A 20,133-nucleotide genomic window follows, 5' to 3' on the forward strand; every position below is an offset into this window, starting at 1 on the left:
GTTCAAAATCTTAATCCCGATTCCCAAAACATTGGAATGCAAATGTAAACTTAAAGCTGTAAGTTACCTGTAATCAACATGGTATCGGGGTTTGTCTCCGCAGCATGGAGAGCAAAAACCCTGCCGTGGGTAGGCAGATTCTTCCGGGGGCACTGCTGCAGTACATGGTCTGTGCTGCCACACTTGTAACATTTCCCTGAGCCATACATGCATGCTCCGGGATGACGGCATGAGCATTTAGGGCAAGCCGGATGCTCAAAGGTCCTCGGGACGGCACGTCCCTACTGCTGTTGTTGCTGCTGCTGAGGTCCTCCTATGTTTCTGGGCGGCCCGTGAAAAGGCCTCTTGTGCTGATGCTGATACTGCTGAGGAGGAGGGCGGTGTGGTACCTGGATTGGGCGCTTGCCCTGACGGTCTCTCTCGATGTCCCGCTGATCCTGCTCTGCGGCTAAGGCTTTGGAGACAGCGACCTCATAAGAAGTAGGGTCAGACTCCCTAACATCACGGCGCAAGATCGGCCGTAGACCCACTAAGAAATGCATCAACTTGGCTCTAGCATCATTCGCGATCAGGGGCACAAAATGACAACCCCTCTCAAACTTACGGATGAAATCCGTAACAGTCGAATCTCCCTGTCTCAGGCTCATGAACTCAGTGGTCAACCTGGTGCGTACTTCCTCAGTAAAATATTTGGAGTAGAATACCTCCGTGAAGCGTGCCCAAGTCAGGGTAGCCAAGTTAAGGGCTACTGAAGCTCCTTCCCACCATAAGCGAGCATCTTCTCCGAACAGATAAGAGGCACAACGAACTCGATCTGAATCTCCAAGCTCCATAAACTCGAAGATAACCTCGAGGGACTTGATCCAGCCCTCGGCAATCATGGGATCCGACGTCCCTGAAAACTCCTTCGGACGCATCTTCATAAATCTCTCGTAAACAGCCTCGGGCCCTGTCGGCCTGGTCGCCACCGCATTGTTCCCCGTAAACTGTGCAAAGAACTGAGTCATTCCAGCCAGCATCTGGGCATTCATGTCCGGTGGAGGCGGTGGTGGAGGTGGTAGGTCTCTCTCCTGTCTCTGCTCCTCCCTGTCCTCTCGGCGAGGCTCCTCATCTCTATTACGCTCGAGGATGCGCCTAGGGGGCATACTGTTCCATACATAACCCATACGTAACTAACATGCATAATTCCATCATTAATTTAAATTTAAATACTGAGCAATAAAAATCTGGGCGTAAAATATCTCATGAAATCATGCTGTTGAAAATAATTCATGTTTTAAATGAAATGCGTAAATGTAAAACTTACAGACTGAAGACGTGACTTCGTGAGCTTCTCGAGATCTGTAGTAGTACAACCCTATACAGAATCATTGCTTCTGATACCAGCTGTAGAGGCCTAGAAATCCTTACTTGGAAAATTGCGGAAAATTTAAAATTTTTCTTTTCAAATAATTAAAATTGCCTCAATCATAAATGAACTGATACATAAAGTTTGATGTTTAAAATGGCAGCGGAAGAATTAACATTTTTCCAAATAAAAATAAAATGTTTTTCCAACGATAATTAAAATGTTTGAGCAATCAAATAATAATAAATGCTGAACTGAGGTCTTCGGGTCCTACTACTGCCGACTCGAGCTGGCTCACTGGTCCCCGCCCTCGGTCCCGACATCATCAGTACCTACAACAATCAAGTCTAGTGAGTCTAAAGACTCAACATGCATATATCGTAAATAACAAGTAAATAAATAGTAAGCTTGCATGCAAGTGAAAAATATCATGTCATGAGGCATATCGTAAAAATGTCGTGTCATGATTAATTATAATACGTGCATAACTGAACTGAAAATCATTGTGAAAATGTTTGCTCCTTGGAGCCCTGTACTGAAATAGCCTGTAGTAATTTTTCTGGTGAGATTATGGTCTACGCATGTGGTCCCTGAACTGAACTGACCGGTAACTGGAGATCGGGCCGGTAACTGGCGACCGGACTTAATAATGTACGTCTGATCAGACTACTGCCACAGTATTGGGTGAAACAACTGAACTGACCGGTAACTGGCGACCGGGCCGGTAACTGGCGACCGGACTTAGTAATGCTCTCGTAATCGGTAACTGACGACCGGACCGATAACTGGCGACCGGATTTAATCATGATAGTAAAGTGACCACAAGCTATTCGCATAAATCTCAAAATTTGTATTTTTGCACGTAATATAATTAAATAACTGAATTAAATATCCTGTAACAATTTTACTGAATGGATTGGATCACTCCCAGGCTCGCTGCCACCTAAATATGCCATGAAAAATATGCAATAGTTTTTACTTGACCAAACCATGCAATTAAAAACCAAAAACTGAGACAAATGCGCCTAATGACTTCGTATTTAATCATGACTCTGAACCAACCCGAACCAACACTGAAACATCATATAGTCATGATTAAAATACGCTTAAAATGATGAATTAATGCTCCTCAAATGATGCATGTCAAATCTTAGGTGAATGGAGGCCAAAACATGAAACGCTCTCTCGAGAGTCAATTTGGCACATCGCACCGTAAATTCTCGTACGACCTCAAAAATGATCCGAATGACGAACGGCCAAAAACATGACCTTACTAACTCGATAAGGCACTGTCTAGTCCAATGCCATGGGCTAAAAGCCAACCAAGAACTCAAACGACGCCTGAGAACAACAGCACACTTGCTGTCAAAATTACAGCAGCTGCGCACTTGCTTTCCTTGTGTCGTTTTCGAGACTACCGGCCATTGGGCTTGTACTACCAACCAGAGACTCTTACCAACATCCCAAGAAATGATTTGAACCATGGCTATGGGCCCTAGACCAGCCACAATTCGCACCATTCAGCAAACACCCGAAAACTCCAACCGAGAACACCTTGCATGCGTGTGTGGTGTTGTGTTTCATTTGCTGTCTCGTGTCGTTCCAGTGGCCATTTGATTGACCATGGCACAATCTAGACATCTTGGGGTATGGTATGAACCGTGGCTATGGGCCATAGGCCAAACAAGATCCACACCAATCCACCAAAATTCGAAACACACATGTTGTACAAAGGAAGAGCCTAAATGGGGAAGGGGCTGTTCTTGTTGTTTTATTTGAAAACCGATTCACCATGGACCAAGCCACCAAAAGGGCGACTTATTCACGTCATAGACCTGCTAGGGAAGTGATCTAACCATGGCTATAGGCCTTGTGGCAGCCATGATCAGATTCATTTCCTATATGACAGCAACACAGAATTTCGAAAGGTTCAAATGGACAACATGTGGAGTTGCTGTCATTTTCGTGTCTTCCAGCATGCATGGGGTTGAATGAGTGGACCAACATGGTTCTAATGCATCCTATTACATGTCTAGATGTCGCCTTGGGAGCCTGGAATCGAACCAATACCTGCAACTCACAAAACAAATGAAACCGTGAAGCTTGAATTGGAAGGGCCGAAAATCTGCATGTTGTTTTCTGAAAAATCTTGCTATGTTTCGGTTTTTTCCATAGAAATAATGATCATGCATTGAAAATAAATGATAATAGGACTTTATTGAAGAGTCAAGGGAGAATATATGCATGCCTGATTTCGTTTTGAAAGAAAAACGAATGAATAAGACGATCCGGCGCGGAGGAGGTGGAGCGCTTTCTTTTCTACCTTTCTTGCTCTCGATTTTTCCACTCTTTCTAGCTATGATGTACGGTTTTTCCCACTTTAAACTCTCTGAATTCGGTCATGGGGGAGGAGAATGATGGTTGGAAAGGTGAGGGGGAAGATACACTAATAAAGGGATTAAAATGCAAGACCAAGTCTACCTCTCATTTAAATTTTAAATTTGTTTGAACAAGTCTTCTTGGGAGGGAGCATAGCCGATATTTGTTTCATCTAGACTAGGTGAGGAATAAGGTTGATCATTAATTAAATGGTGCTAGAAAAATGAAGGGATTATCCTACTAATTAAATACAAAGAAAGGGTCAAAGGTGGTGGGGTGGCAAGTCATGCTAAGTCATCCAAGGGGCCGAAAATCATCAATACAAATAAAGGGAAATGTTGTCTAGTTATTAAATTTATAACCCTTAAAAGCCTCACCTATCCTTTAAATAATTTAGTGAACTAACCCCTTAATTAAGGAACTTAAATGAATTTATTTTTCTACTCACCTCAAGTAACTAAAATAATTCCTTAAACTTCCTTATTAACTTAAATGGACTTACTTGCTAGCTAAAATAAATTCTGGAAATGTTTTCCTAAATCTTAAATTTTATCTCTAAACTCCAACTCCAGTCTGGCCTCACTGAATTAACTGAAATGATAAAAATCAAAATACTGCATAAAATAATTAACTTAAGGAGAAGCATTTAAATACTCATGCAATAAAATCATTTTAAAATTTAAATACTAGAATTATGCATGGCTTATACGTAGTCTAAGTTACGGGTTCTACACTACTTGTGTTGGACTTACCCATTTACTATCTGAAATTGGATAGATAATTCCAGTGTCTAATAGTTTTAATACTTCATTCTTAACAACTTCCTTCATATGTGGATTTAATCTTCTTTGTGGTTGTTGATATGTTTTAGCATTTTCTTCCAAGTGAATTTTATGTGTACAAATTAAAGGATTCATACATTTTATATCTTTCAAAGTCCATCCAATTGCATTTTTATATTTTTTAAGTAATTTAATCAAATTTTCTTCTTGATTTGGCAAAAGAGTGGAAGAAATTACATCAAGAAATGTTTTATTTTCACCAAGAAATACATATTTCAATTCTAATGGTAAAACTTTTAATTCAAGTTTTGTATTATCATCTTTTTTAAAATTATTTTTAGACTCAAAACTTTCTATTGAAAAAACTTCAGATTGTTGATTTAAGTTTTCTTCTTGTATGTTTTCTTCCACAATTGTTTCAATTTCATTATCATATTCATTTTCATTAATACTTGGTTGTTTACATAAATGGAACACATTAAGTTCTAGAGTCATATTTCCAAAAGACAATTTCATTATTCCATTTCGACAATTAATTAAAGCATTTGAAGTTGCTAGAAATGGTCGTCCCAATATTACTGGAATTTTATTATGTACTTCTATTGGTTGTGTATCCAAAACAATAAAATCTACAGGATATATGAATTTATCAACTTGAACCAACATATCTTCTACAATACCTCTAGGTATTTTGATTGACCTATCCGTCAGTAAGAGAGTAACAGAAGTGGGTTTTAATTCTCCTAAATTAGGTTTTTCATAAACTGAATAAGGAAGTAAATTCACACTTGCTCCCAAATCCAACAAAGCTTTTTTAATTTTATTTTCTCCAATAATACATGAAATTGTTGGACAACCAGGATCTTTATATTTTAAACTAAAATTATTTTGAAGAATAGAACTTACTTGTTCAGCCAAGAATGCTTTTTTCTTCACATGCAATTTTCTCTTTACAGTACATAAGTCTTTTAAAAATTTTGCATAAGAAGGTACTTGTTTAATAGCATCTAATAATAGAATATTTATCTTCACTTGTTTAAAAACTTCATAGATATCAGAATCATTTTTTTGTTTTTTATGATTTGTTAATGCATGAGGAAGTGGTAGAGGTTTATTTGACTTATTTACTATTTCAGATGATTTATCATTCACCATATTATTCTTAAAATTTAAGGTATCATCATTCTCAAAAGTATCAGGATTATCATCATTACTCTTTGATTTTAAATGATCCTTGTTTTCATTACTATATGGATCATTAACTATTTTACCACTTCTAAGGGTAATAACATATTTTATTTGATGAATTTTTTTCATTTTTTAATTCTTGATTTTGATTTTTAGGATTAGGTTGAGGTTGAAATGGAAATTTTCCTTTTTCATGAATATTAAGTGCATATGCAAATTTTGCAAGAGTTTCTTTCAAATCACTCATAGATTGACTGTTTTGAATATTGATAGACTCTTGCTTTTGGATAAATGCATGAATTACATCTTCAAAGTTTTTTCTTGGAGGTGTAACATAAGGAATATAACCTTGATGATTTTGGTTATTTTGAAAATATTGTTGTGACGGTTGTGCATTATTATCATTCCTCAAACTAAAATTAGGATGATTTTTCCATCCAGGATTATATGATGGTGAAAAAGGATCTAGTATTGATTTTTTATAATTGTTAACATGATTTGCTTGTTCATGGAGACATTCTTTAAATGAAGGTAATGTTGGACAGTCTTTTGTAGCATGATCATGTGTATCACATATATGACAAACAATTTCTTGAATACTTTTTAATTGACCACTCTTTTTCATTTCTAATGACTCAATTTTTCTTGCTAAAGATGCAAGTTTAGCTTGAATATCTATATCATCTTTAAGATTATAGATACCTACTCCATTTGTTGAATTATTGTTTTTAGTTGTTGGTGGTTCTATCGTGCCTATATTATCCCAATTTTGAGCATTTTCTGCTAATGAATCCAAATATTCAACAGCTTCATTTGGGTTTTTATCTTCAAAAGTTCCATTACACATGAATTCTATCATTTGCCTATCTTTAGGTATTAGACCTTCATAAAAGTGAGAAACTATTCTCCATGTTTCAAAACCATGATGTGCGCATGTATTAAGTAATTCTTTATATCTATCCCAACATTGATAAAACGTTTCTCCTTGTTTTTGAGAAAAAGTTGTAATTTGTCTTTTGAAAGAGTTTGTTCTATGGGATGGGAAAAACTTTTTGAGAAATTGTTGTTGCATTTCTTCCCATGATCTTATTGAACTTGATCTTAAATTTTGTAGCCATGCTTTAGCTTTATCTTTTAAAGAAAAAGGGAAAAGCTTTAATCGAACTATATCCATTGTGAGGCCCGGGGCCGAAGAGGGCGGGGGGTGATCGCCGGTGCCATCAGTTGCACGGACAATGAGCGGCTCCTGGCAGGCTTCTAGGTGGAGGGAACATGAATGAACCGATCCCACACGGGAATGAGAGGGATTCCGAGACTGTTCAATGTAATGGACTGTACAATTGAAGAGGGCTTAAAAGATTTGATTGGTACTACTCATATCACGAAGGTGCATCTTCTTTTCGGTAGCTCATCACATAAGAACTCCAAAGTTAAGCGTGCTTGACTTGGGGCAATTTTGGGATGGGTGACCTCCTGGGAAGTTTTCCAGGGTGCGTGTGAGTGAGTACATAAGCACCCTGGAAAGACTCGTCTTGCTACAGTGAGGACAGTCGTCGAATCTGGGGCGTTACAGCTGGTATCAGAGCCGACCTCTCTTAGTACGGTGTGGTTCGTGGACGAACCAAGCGGAAGCTGGTGGGCATGTGAGGCCCGGGGCCGAAGAGGGCGAGGGGGTGATCGCCGGTGCCATCAGTTGCATGGACAATGAGCGGCTCCTGGCAGGCTTCTAGGTGGAGGGAAAATGAATGAACCGACCCACACGGGAATGGGAGGGATTCTGAGACTGTTCAATGTAATGGACTGTACAGTTGAAGAGGGCTTAAAAGATTTGATTTGTACTACTCATATCACGAAGGAGGTGCATCTTCTTTTCGGTTGCTCATCACATAAGAACTCCAAAGTTAAGCGTGCTTGACTTGGGGCAATTTTGGGATGAGTGACCTCCTGGGAAGTTTCTCAGGGTCCGTGTGAGTGAGGACATAAGCACGCTGGAAAGACTCGTCTTGGTACAGTGAGGACAGTCGTCGAATCTGGGGCGTTACATACATGCTACAATTTTGATCATTATAAGTGTTACAAACTTCCTCAAATTCTCTTAGATGCAAATATGGATTTTCAGAATCTAAGCCATTAAAATTTGATAAAAGTTGAATAATTTGAGGTTTGAAGTTGAAATTAGATGCATCAGGTGGAAAAACTAAACAAGATGGGGCACTAGTTCTAATAGGGTTCATATGGTGCCTAAGTGTTCTTAATTGATCATGTTCTTGATTATTATTATTATTATTATTATTATTATTATTATTATTATTATTATTATTATTATCATTATCTTGATTATTTGAATTATCATTCATGTTTAAATTATTTTCAGATACTCGAATAAGTCTACCACTTTTTTTTCGACTCCAAATACTCATACAAAAAAACAACACAATACTTATAAATAAAACATAATTAACAAATATAAACTTAATTTATACCTCCCGGCAACGGCGCCAAAAACTTGCTACTACTTAAATAATAATTCACCCAAGTGTAGGTTGTCTGCAAGTAATATATTTCGTAAGTACGAGATCGATCATTAGAGACGTTATTTTGAGTTTAAATTTATTAATTTATAGATTACCAAATGCAAGAATGAAGTTTAAAAATTATAAATTTTGTCAAGACTTGAGGATTTATTCTTGGTTTATGTAATATTGTTTAACTAAAAGTAAAACAAAAGCAACCACCATAAATAATGGTTCCAAGAAAATTAAACACACACATAATATAATATAGTTCCCACTATAGAAAATACTGAATTAACCGATATTTTATATATGGTACCTATGATTATAATTATAACTATATAAATAAATAATTGCATAAAGTAAATGTTAAATTAAATCATTATATTTCATTTAGAACAACCGGCAGAGCCACGCGATTGCCTAAATGAAATATATTGATTTAATAAGTTAGTTGCGGAAAAGTAAAAGTTAGTTGCGAGAAAGTAAAAGCTAGATGCGAAAAATAAAAGTTAGTTGCGATAAAGTAAATGTTAGATTGTTAGATGTTAGTATTAAATCATAATATTTCATTTAGAACAACCGGCAGAGCCACGCTATCGTCTAAATGAAATATTATGATATTATTATATAAATATATATATATATATATATATATATATCTATATATATATATAATAATAAGTGATGAAATATTTATTGTATCAAAATTAAACAACAAATCAAGATAACCAATTTAATGGTATCAAGCATTTGATGTAAATTGATAACAACAAATAATTCATTTTTATACCTACAATAAAAATAAGTTAGCTAAATGAAAAGAAATAAAGAAATAATATAGAAAATATAAACAATCTTACTTCACCAAGAATGCATCCTCTTCACCTTGACATAATAGATTTAGCTTGCCATAAGCTTACTTTTGATCAACACTAAAATATCACTCATAGTTGAGAACATGAAAGAAAATATATTGGAACTTAGAACTTCGATACACACTCGCACTATATTTTACAATGAGATAGAATGATTCTCAAGCTAGCACAAGGTCTCTATTTATAGGCCAAATGAGAGAAAGGGTCAAAATTTTTATTAATGTCATGTAGTTGCAATAGTATTCTTTGTCTCCTCCAAGTTCAATTCCATGTCCCTTCTTTCAATGCTTTGTTCCACAACTTTAATCACCGAATTTGACTCTGCTCAAAACGGCAAACATGTGGGGAATTGTCTGTAGATGAATTTGGCCACTTGGTTCACCTCATTTGGTTAAATATTAAAATAGTTATGATTTTTTTACTATATGCTGGTCATAGTAAAAGTAAATTTGTCCTCCTTTTGATATTTGCACAATTTGATCATCTTAATGAACTTTTTAGGCAATCATGTCTTCTGCAAAGTTGTAGATAATTTCTCAAGGATTCCAAATATGTTTGAGTCACCTCCATTTGAATTTTCTAGCTTGAGTTATCATTATTTTACCAACACGTAGAAAACCTGAAAATAAAACATATTTAGTAAGACAATTAAATATAAACAAACAATACTAAAATAACATAATTTTATAATTTTAATGAAACTTAAATTTTAAAATACAGGTTTTTTAACATATAATAAATTATTAATTTTAAGTTTCATCATCTTGTAAGCATTAAGACTCCATTTTAGTCCTCAAATTCGAAATCAACAAAAATTAAGACCCCATATTTTAGTAGTAAATATTCTTAAAATCTTCAAATCATCTTTTATGTATGTGTATATATATATAATACTATGTTTTAGGCACCTACATGAAACAAAAGTTTATAGTTATTATACATATTAGAATGTACTTTTGGCTCATTCACGCAATATCTAGATATATTATATCTTTAAAGTAGATAAAATACTTGTAATGAAATGATTCACACATTCTCCGAGAGCTTCCAATAATGTTGGAGAGTTGTTTCACTTTGTTATTATTTTATTATTATTATTATTATTATTACTATTATTTGAAGGGTTCGGTTCTATATTAGAAAATCCTTTCTTCCCTTCTTTTTATAGAGGCTTCTTCCTTCCTTAGTAAGGTTATCCATATAATGATTGAAATGGCAAGTTGTTTTCATTTCACATCTACAGGGAAATTTTTTTTCACTATGTCACCTCTCTTAATATAATATTATATATCATTTGTCCCCTTGAGTTTTGTAGGGACGTGTATTATAATAATAATAATTATTATTTTAATATTTTTTTATATAAAAATTCATTTTTTTAGTTATTGGCTATGTGTATCCACTTCATCCATACATAATATGCCATATATGTGTATACACGTATATATATATATATTCTAGTTTCCTTAATTTATATTTACTGATTTTCTTGATGTGATTAATAATAAATTTTAGGCCTTACACTCATCTTCCCTTTAAATAGATTTCGTCCCGAAATCGAAATGGTAATAATGCTACGACCATATATAATACTAATGAAATTCATACCTAGCTGAACAACTTAGGATATAACTGGCGTATTTGACTCTCTAATTCCCAAGTAGACTCTTCTACTCCATGACGAGACCATTGAACACGTACAAGAGGAATTTTTTTGTTACGCAAAACTTTTTCTTTCTGATCCAAAATACAAATTGGTTGCTCGACATATGCTAGTGTCGGGTCTAATTCAACTTCATCTGGCGGCAAAACATGATTTGGATCGGGTTCATATTTTCGTAGCATGGAAACGTGAAACACGTTATGAATTTTTGATAATGCAGGTGGTAATGCCAACCGATATGCCAAACTTCCCACAAGTTCTAGAATTTTTTATGGACCAATGTAGCGCAGTGATAATTTTCCTTTCTTGCCGAATCGAACTGTTCCTCTGAATGGTGAAATTTTTAGGAATACTCGATCTCCTTTATTGAATTCAAGCGGCCTCCGTCGTCGATCCGCGTAACAAGCTTGTCGGTCTTGAGCAGATTTTATTCGTTTTCTGATCAAATGGATTTTATCGTTCATTTCTTGTATTAGTTCTGGCCCAGTCAATTGCTTTTCACCTATCTCATCCCAAAATAATAGGTGATCTGCATTTTCTTCCATATAAGGCTTCAAATGGTGCCATTCCAATACTACGTTGGATACAGTTATTGTATGAGAATTCTACAAGTGATAAAGCATCTTGCCATCCAACATGGAAATCCATAATAACAGCGTGTGGGGACCCGGACGCTAATCATCTTCTTAATCATATTTGGGATTTAATTATCAATTTTCTTTTTAAAAATGTAAGTGCGGAACGTAATGGAATTTAACTAATATACATCTCAGTATAAAAGTACAATAATGTACAACACTTATTCAAACTAGTCTAAGGTTCAACTACTAAATTTCAAGTATTAAACAAAGTCTACAATAAGTCCGGAATCACCACTCTAACTCATCTTATCTCATCATCTTCTTGACCCCGATCCTGCCCCACCTGTTGTCATGCACACATACAAAACAAGACAACAGCCGGATACTCCGGTGAGAATAAATCCCAGTATAAAACATGGTAGACATGCATGTACACAATATAAATCATAAAGCATACTATCATGCATAAAATCAATAGCAATAGGTTTCATAGTCTATGAAACTAAATCAAAATAAGCATGCAGTAACAATTGGTTCCATAATATCTGAAACCAATATAAAATAAGCATGCAACTCAATTCAATTCATATCTTGACTCAACTCAACTCTAACTCTAGGGATCCCGGTGTGAATAAGACGTCACTGTCTGTCACCTACCCTCCCAATCGGGGTGATTGTACGTCTTATTCCTAGACTTCGGCCATGTCTGTATCGAATATCTACTAGTCGGAGTGACTCTGATCCGAAGCGTCGATACCACCGAACATCTAGTAATTTGGAGAATCTACCAAATGACTTTCTTATCTCAAATGCTTGAATATAAATCTATAAACAAAGCATAATCATATAAAAAGATAAACAACAATTCTAGTATGTGATTTGGTTGGGAAACTCAAATTGAATCTCATTTTAATTGTGTCTTCCCCAAACAAAACATGAATTATACCTTTGTCTTCCCGGTCTGACGAAGTCTTGTATTCCAATTTGTCCATACCCAGTCTGGCAATGACAATCGCATAAATACAATATCAGTATATAATTCGATTCAAAACCTGTTCTGATCAATACTCAAATCAGTATATAATCTGATCCATATCTGAACAAGGTACAATCTAATTCATATCAACGATATCATCGAAATCATTACTGAATCTAATCACTCTAAATCAACTGATGTTTTGACGGCATAACAATACAGTTTCGATATCCCCGTCAATCTCAACATCATAGATATCATATCAGAATTCATAATCAGTATCAGTACAATTCATAATCTCAATATCTGTACACTTAAGATCAGTAACAACACAACTCTGATATCAAATCCCAATCAATATCTTTCGAAAATCATAACAATTGTATAAACAGTCTATTCTTTAATCTGACTTCAATTATACAATGTCTACTGTAGAAGAAACACTATATCTGATTCATATTCAATTCTGACAATATCATAATTTCAAATCATGTCCAAACGTAACAAAACTTACGTGCAGTTGTAGCTGTCGTCGTGAGGAACTCGGTGCCGTACTCAGATTACGAATCGGACGTACGAATTTTGCGTAACACTCAAATTTCACACGTAAGGAACTTGGAGCTTCTTCCCTCGTTTTCCTTCTTTCCTTTTGCTTCAGAGGAGACTAAGTTTGTTCCTTATATATGCATATATATACACGTTGCATTCAAGAGACCAAGTGGCATTTTTTCATTCTGCATGCCGCGCGCATATGCGCGCACAAAGCCGCGCATATGCGCCGGAGGTTCTGCCCGGCACCTTCCGCATTTATCTTCTCGCGCATATGCGCGACATATCTCGCGCATATGCCCGAGATGTTCTGTCTCGCACATCCCTTCACTCGCGCATATGCGCGCCTCCAGCCGCGCATATGCGCCCAAGGTTCTGGACGTTCCGCGCATGTGCGCGCATTCAAGCCGCGAATGTGCGCGCATGGTTCTGTCTTCCTCGCGCATGTGCGCCCATACATGTCGCGCATGTGCACGGGGACTCTTCTTGCACCTCATGTCAAATCTTCTTTCGGCTCTCTCGGTCTGATCCGTTTCGTCTATAATCATCTCAATTAATAAATAAATCATTTCAGATTAATCTCAGATTACAGTAATAAAAATCTCGGGCCTTACATTTCTCCCCCTCTTAGATCTGAGTTCGTCCTCGAACTCACAAGTAATCAATTCAGACATATATCATAATTTCAAATCATGTCCAAACGTAACAAAACTTACGTGCAGTTGTAGCTGTCGTCGTGAGGAACTCGGTGCCGTACTCAGATTACGAATCGGACGTACGAATTTTGCGTAACACTCAAATTTCACACGTAAGGAACTTGGAGCTTCTTCCCTCGTTTTCCTTCTTTCTTTTTGCTTCAGAGGAGACTAAGTTTGTTCCTTATATATGCATATATATACACGTTGCATTCAAGAGACCAAGTGGCATTTTTCCATTCTACATGCCGCGTGCATATGCGCGCACAAAGCCGCGCATATGCGTCGGAGGTTCTGCCCGGCACCTTCCGCATTTATCTTCTCACCCATATGCGCGACATATCTCGCACATATGCGCGAGATGTTTTGTCTCACACATCCCTTCACTCGCGCATATGCGCGCCTCCAACCGCGCATATGCGCCCAAGGTTCTGGACGTTCTGCGCATGTTCGCGCATTCAAGCCGCGCATGTGCGCGCATGGTTCTGTCTTCCTCGCGCATGTGCGCCCATACATGTCGCGCATGTGCACGGGGACTCTTCTTGCACCTCATGTCAAATCTTCTTTCGGCTCTCCCGGTCTGATCCGTTTCGTCTATAATCATCTCAATTAATAAATAAATCATTTCAGATTAATCTCAGATTACAGTAATAAAAATCTCGGGCCTTACATTTCTCCCCCTCTTAGATCTGAGTTCGTCCTCGAACTCACAAGTAATCAATTCAGACATATCAGAAGAAATGTATACAGAGTTTAAATCAGAAACTCATCTCAATAAAATCATTCTGAAATCTCAGTCTCATGACAAATTCTGTCTTTCAGATAGTCTCTTTGATGCCCTGTCAACTTACTGTATTTTCAATAATAGAATAGTCTTCATTCTGGAATATCTTTCTTGTACGGATCTGTGATTCTAAATTGGAATAATAATTCAAGAAGTATAATATCATAATACCCTCAAAATAATTCTGACAGAATCAATCTCGCAATATTGGCTATACAACATCTGTATATACCAACTATCAACAACTCATAACGAGTCAACATCATCAGCTGTTATCAAATCTGTTTATCCCAGTCAAGGATTTACTCAATCTTCTGCTTTAAATACCAACAGTCATCGTCCGAATTTGGCATATTTAGTCTGTTCATTCGAAGCTGGTTTTCATTCTTTTCTGAATCAGCTTCATTTTCTTTATCAGATTTTTGCTTTTATCAAATTCAATCTCAGATATCACCGTAATATCATTCCCATTCAGAGGAAATCCGCAGTACTCACTGTACAATGTCTCATCTGTAGCTATCTCAATACTCGTTTGATAGCTATCATTATACAATAATTCATATAGTGACAATATGTCATGTCATCTAGTGCTAACATCCAGCACTACAACTCTCTGGATATCTCTCAATATCCGGATAGTTCACTCTGGCTATCTGTCAGTCGGTGGATAATATATAAATAAGTTCATGGTATGTTCTGCCACAATTACAAACTCAATCAAAATTCACAATCTGATATAATCTATTTCAACATTCTGATCAATCTGACCATTTCTTTGACATCGATCTTTGTCATCTGGTCATGTTTGTACGTCATCTTGTACAAACTAATAGATATAGATTGAACAATCTGTCAATCACAATCATATTATATCACAATCTGGAAAGTATTATAGTGATCTCACTACGAAGTTCATCGAATTATACTCCCCATGTCTAGTCAGAAATATACCAATTCTGTAATAACTCTTCTGATTTCTATCTTTCTATCTTCATTTATTGGCGATTCAGACATTTCAGTACAAATTCTACCAACATTTCAGTACAAATTCTGTCACAACTGATTTAATCTGTCTATGTCAAAACTATCTGTTTGAATATCATACATTCTCAGTCACCAAAATGAAAACTGAATCCACTACGGTGCGTTTTTGACACTATCTGTCATTTCAGATTCGAACTATTTGGTACAAACAGATCAGTTAATAATATAAATTAAAAAAAAATACCTACCTGGTATTCGGTTCTGACTATCGATATAAAATTCTGTCGTGCAATTCTGAAACATTTGATATCACAAGATAATCATTCTCATACAGTAAAAATCACATATCTGCCACTCTGATCGATGTTCTGCTCTGATTATCGAATTTAAGTTCTGAACATTCTGGTTAAATCTCTGAACTGCCGTAATTCTCGAATTCAGCTCTGATTCGGTTTGAATAAGCTGTATCAAACACTGACTCAGAATAACAGTACTATCAAATCAGATTCACAATATTACTAATCTATACTGATCTAGTGAGTTCAGTAAACTCATAAAACTGGCAATTTCTGGCAATATTGTCAATTCTGACTAATCAATCACGTCTTCATGTCGTTCTGATCAACTGCTATATATTATCTGCAAATATAATATGCCCTCAAACAATATAAGCTGTCTCAAATATTGTTTTAGAACAATAACAATACTCAAGCAGATACAAAACAACAATCGTATAAGATAATCTGCCAACTCAGACCAAAAATAAATTTCTGACATTTCTGAAATTTCTGATCTTTCTGATATCGGTATCATTCTCAGTCACTGATCACAATCTCAACTGTGTCAAAGTCAATCGGTATATTAACTTCAGATATCGCTTATTCTGAATACAATATGTTTCAAGCAAGATTCTTATCTGAATAATTTTTGTATACAATAATCTCAATTCTCAGAGTATTCAATACAATCTTCAATTGTTTGATTCAATCGATCAGACACTGCGAATATATCCACATATCATAGATATAATAAGCATAAATCATTAGAATACCTCTGAACACAGGATTTATCAATCTATAGATAGTACTGAATATTTCCAAGAGAAGCACTAAATCAGATGTAACTCTTGGTCAGTATTCTTCTACCGATATTTCAATTCTTTCAATTCATTCAGTGACATTCTGTACATTCAATATCATTCTGTACTGAATTCTAAAACATAAACAGTACCTGGTATCAATTCAATTCTGAAATCTATCTTCCTGATATAAAGCAAATCCAAAATCTTATCTAGGAAGACGTCAACCAACTCGTACATCACTTGGCAAATCTGCCAATACTAGGCTCGATTTCAGCATGTCTACTGAATACATAAGGATACCATCTGCTCTTTTCTGTATCAATCGAGTCATAAACAATACAGATATCAAAGGAATTCTAGATCTAGAATCATTACAGTGGAATTTCTACTCATCAGCCCTATCTGGTCTGAATCTTATATTTTTCTGGAAGGAATCTACAATAGTTCTGTACTTGTTCATCATATTAATATCGATAATGCGGTCAAATAAAAAACACAAGTACATCATAATCTAACTCGACCTCATTCTCATCTTACTGTAGTATACAATATTTCACAGAAATCTCTGATATCAATCTTTCTTTCCCAAAATGTAAGGGAATCAATACTACAGTACAAACAGACTCAACAGATACAGCATATCTCAATGCAACTCAGTCAAAGATCATCGTAGGGAATGCAATAGTATATATCAATACCTATGCAATATAATCATAAAAGAACAGTACCTGCCACTATATCATCAGGTGTGTCCTGTGTTTCTTCCTCGGTCTTCTGCTCCCTAAAATCTTCGGGAACTTCTCTGAGGACAAACTCTAGAAAAGTGTCCCGGCTGTCTACAAATATGGCAACTACCAGTCACTCTCTGGCATTGCTCTATGGGATGTCTCCCTCCGCAAGTTCTGCAATATACTCCAGTATAACTCGGGCTGGAACCACTGGAGCTAGACGAACCACTCAGTCCGCTCCCTAACTTCTTAAACTGTTTCTTTCGAGCTTTCAGCAAATCTTGCTTTCCACTCGTACTGCCTTTATCAAGTCTAAGAGGGAGTTGCTGTGTCGGGAGTTGAATCACATCTAACCTTTCTCGTTGTCGAATCAGACTCACCTCAGCTCTCTTTGCCCTACTCAAAGTATCAGCAAAATGGTAAGGTCGCTGCATATTTATCAATGCAACTATCTCTGAATTCAATCCTTTGATGAACTGCTCAGCTACAGCTTCATCATTCCCAACTATCTGAAGAACAAAACGCAGTAGAGTAGAGAATTTAGCAACATATTCTTCAATATTCAGTTGGCCTTGTTTCAAATTCTCAAACTCTACTCTTTTGTCTTCTCGGTATGAAATTGAGAAAAATCTTTGATAGAATTCGTCTTTAAAGACTTTCCACGTGATCACAGTACCACGTTGTTCTAATATCCCTTGATTGTAATCCACCAACTTTTGGCGGCATCTCGTAACTGGTTGGGCACCAATTTAATTCTTTGTTCATCTGAATACTTAAGCAAATCAAACAACAGTTCTATGTCATCTAACCAATTCTGACACTCTTCAGACATCTCAGTACCCCTCAAAATCGGCGGTTGAAACGACTGAAATTTTTTCAACTGTATTTCCATCGGAGTTTCTGATATATCTATCTGTTCAACCGAAGTACTGCCCCGTTCTGGAATTCTTCTAGGAGGTATATCTGATTACCAAAACCATTAGTAACCCAAATAATACAAACCTGTTCCATTCTTTCTCGGATCATCTTACTGCTGATCATGAATCAGATTTGATTGATACTCAATAATACATAATACCAACTCAAATCGGATAATCAGGTAAACATGTATTTCAAAGCAGTAAATCATAGTATCATGCTAGCATACACAATGTAAGTCAACATATAATAAATCCCATGCTAGCAATCACATGCAAGGAAAGAAAACTCAATCTACCCCGCTCATTCTCTTCTATCTCAGTCTAAAGGATCTATGGCTCTGATACCACCTGTTGTGGAGACCCGGACGCTAATCATCTTCTTAATCATCTTTGGGATTTAATTATCAATTAAGATAAACAGGGTCTAAAAATTTTTCTTTTTAAAAATGTAAGTGTGGAACGTAATGGAATTTAACTAATATACATCTCAGTATAAAAGTACAATAATGTACAACACTTATTCAAACTAGTCTAAGGTTCAACTACTAAATTTCAAGTATTAAACCAAGTCTACAATAAGTCCGGAATCACCACTCTAACTCATCTTATCTCATCATCTTCTTGACCCCGATCCTGCCCCACCTGTTGTCATGCACACATACAAAACAAGACAACAGCCGGATACTCCGGTGAGAATAAATCCCAGTATAAAACATGGTAGACATGCATGTACACAATATAAATCATAAAGCATACTATCATGCATAAAATCAATAGCAATAGGTTTCATAGTCTATGAAACTAAATCAAAATAAGCATGCAGTAACAATTGGTTCCATAATATCTAAAACCAAAATAAAATAAGCATGCAACTCAATTCAATTCATATCTTGACTCAACTCAACTCTAACTCTAGGGATCCCGGTTTGAATAAGACGTCAGTGTCTGTCACCTACCCTCCCAATCGGGGTGATTGTACGTCTTATTCCTAGACTTCGGCCATGTCTGTATCGAATATCTACAGTCGGAGTGACTCTAATCCGAAGCGTCGATACCACCGAACATCTAGTAATTTGGCGAATCTACCAAATGACTTTCTTATCTCAAATGCTTGAATATAAATCTATAAACAAAGCATAATCATATAAAAAGATAAACAACAATTCTAGTATGTGATTTGGTTGGGAAACTCAAATTGAATCTCATTTTAGTTGTGTCTTCCCCAAACAAAACATGAATTATACCTTTGTCTTCCCGGTCTGACGAAGTCTTGTATTCCAATCTGTCCATACCCAGTCTGGCAATGACAATCTCATAAATACAATATCAGTATATAATTCGATTCAAAACCTGTTCTGATCAATACTCAAATCAGTATATAATCTGATCCATATCTGAACAAGGTGTACAATCTAATTCATATCAAAGATATCATCGAAATCATTACTGAATCTGATCATTCTAAATCAACTGATGTTTTGACGGCATAACAATACAGTTTCGATATCCCCGTCAATCTCAACATCATAGATATCATATCAGAATTCATAATCAGTATCAGTACAATTCATAATCTCAATATCTGTACACTTAAGATCAGTAACAACACAACTCTGATATCAAATCCCAATCAATATCTTTCGAAAATCATAACAATTGTATAAACAGTCTATTCTTTAATCTGACTTCAATTATACAATGTCTACTGTAGAAGAAACACTATATCTGATTCATATTCAATTCTGACAATATCATAATTTCAAATCATGTCCAAACGTAACAAAACTTACGTGCAGTTGTAGCTGTCGTCGTGAGGAACTCGGTGCCGTACTCAGATTACGAATCGGACGTACGAATTTTGCGTAACACTCAAATTTCACACGTAAGGAACTTGGAGCTTCTTCCCTCGTTTTCCTTCTTTCCTTTTGCTTCAGAGGAGACTAAGTTTGTTCCTTATATATGCATATATATACACGTTGCATTCAAGAGACCAAGTGGCATTTTTTCATTCTGCATGCCGCGCGCATATGCGCGCACAAAGCCGCGCATATGCGCCGGTGGTTCTGCCCGGCACCTTCCGCATT

The 20,133-nt window shown here is 36.1% G+C and overlaps 1 protein-coding gene and 1 non-coding gene across 2 annotated transcripts in view; one reads left to right on the plus strand and one right to left on the minus strand.

Annotated features, from left to right (window-relative positions):
- LOC142538686 (uncharacterized) overlaps positions 1-8,054 on the minus strand; it is a 65,170-nt gene extending 57,116 nt beyond the window's left edge. The window contains exons 1-6 of the mRNA XM_075643988.1: positions 7,913-8,054; positions 6,310-6,564; positions 5,855-6,216; positions 5,257-5,610; positions 4,969-5,082; positions 4,714-4,803 (exon numbers count right to left, since the gene is read on the minus strand). Of these exons, the coding sequence (XP_075500103.1) occupies positions 4,714-4,803; positions 4,969-5,082; positions 5,257-5,610; positions 5,855-6,216; positions 6,310-6,564; positions 7,913-8,054 (1,317 nt within the window). The remainder of the gene's footprint in view (positions 1-4,713; positions 4,804-4,968; positions 5,083-5,256; positions 5,611-5,854; positions 6,217-6,309; positions 6,565-7,912) is intronic.
- On the plus strand, positions 6,615-6,723 carry LOC142541219 (small nucleolar RNA R71). Its single transcript, XR_012819285.1, has one exon. It is a non-coding gene; the product is annotated as a small nucleolar RNA R71 (small nucleolar RNA).
- Positions 8,055-20,133: the final 12,079 nt, after the last annotated feature.

This window comes from Primulina tabacum, chromosome 3, assembly GCF_025594145.1.
Source record: "Primulina tabacum isolate GXHZ01 chromosome 3, ASM2559414v2, whole genome shotgun sequence".
NCBI lineage: Eukaryota > Viridiplantae > Streptophyta > Magnoliopsida > Lamiales > Gesneriaceae > Primulina > Primulina tabacum.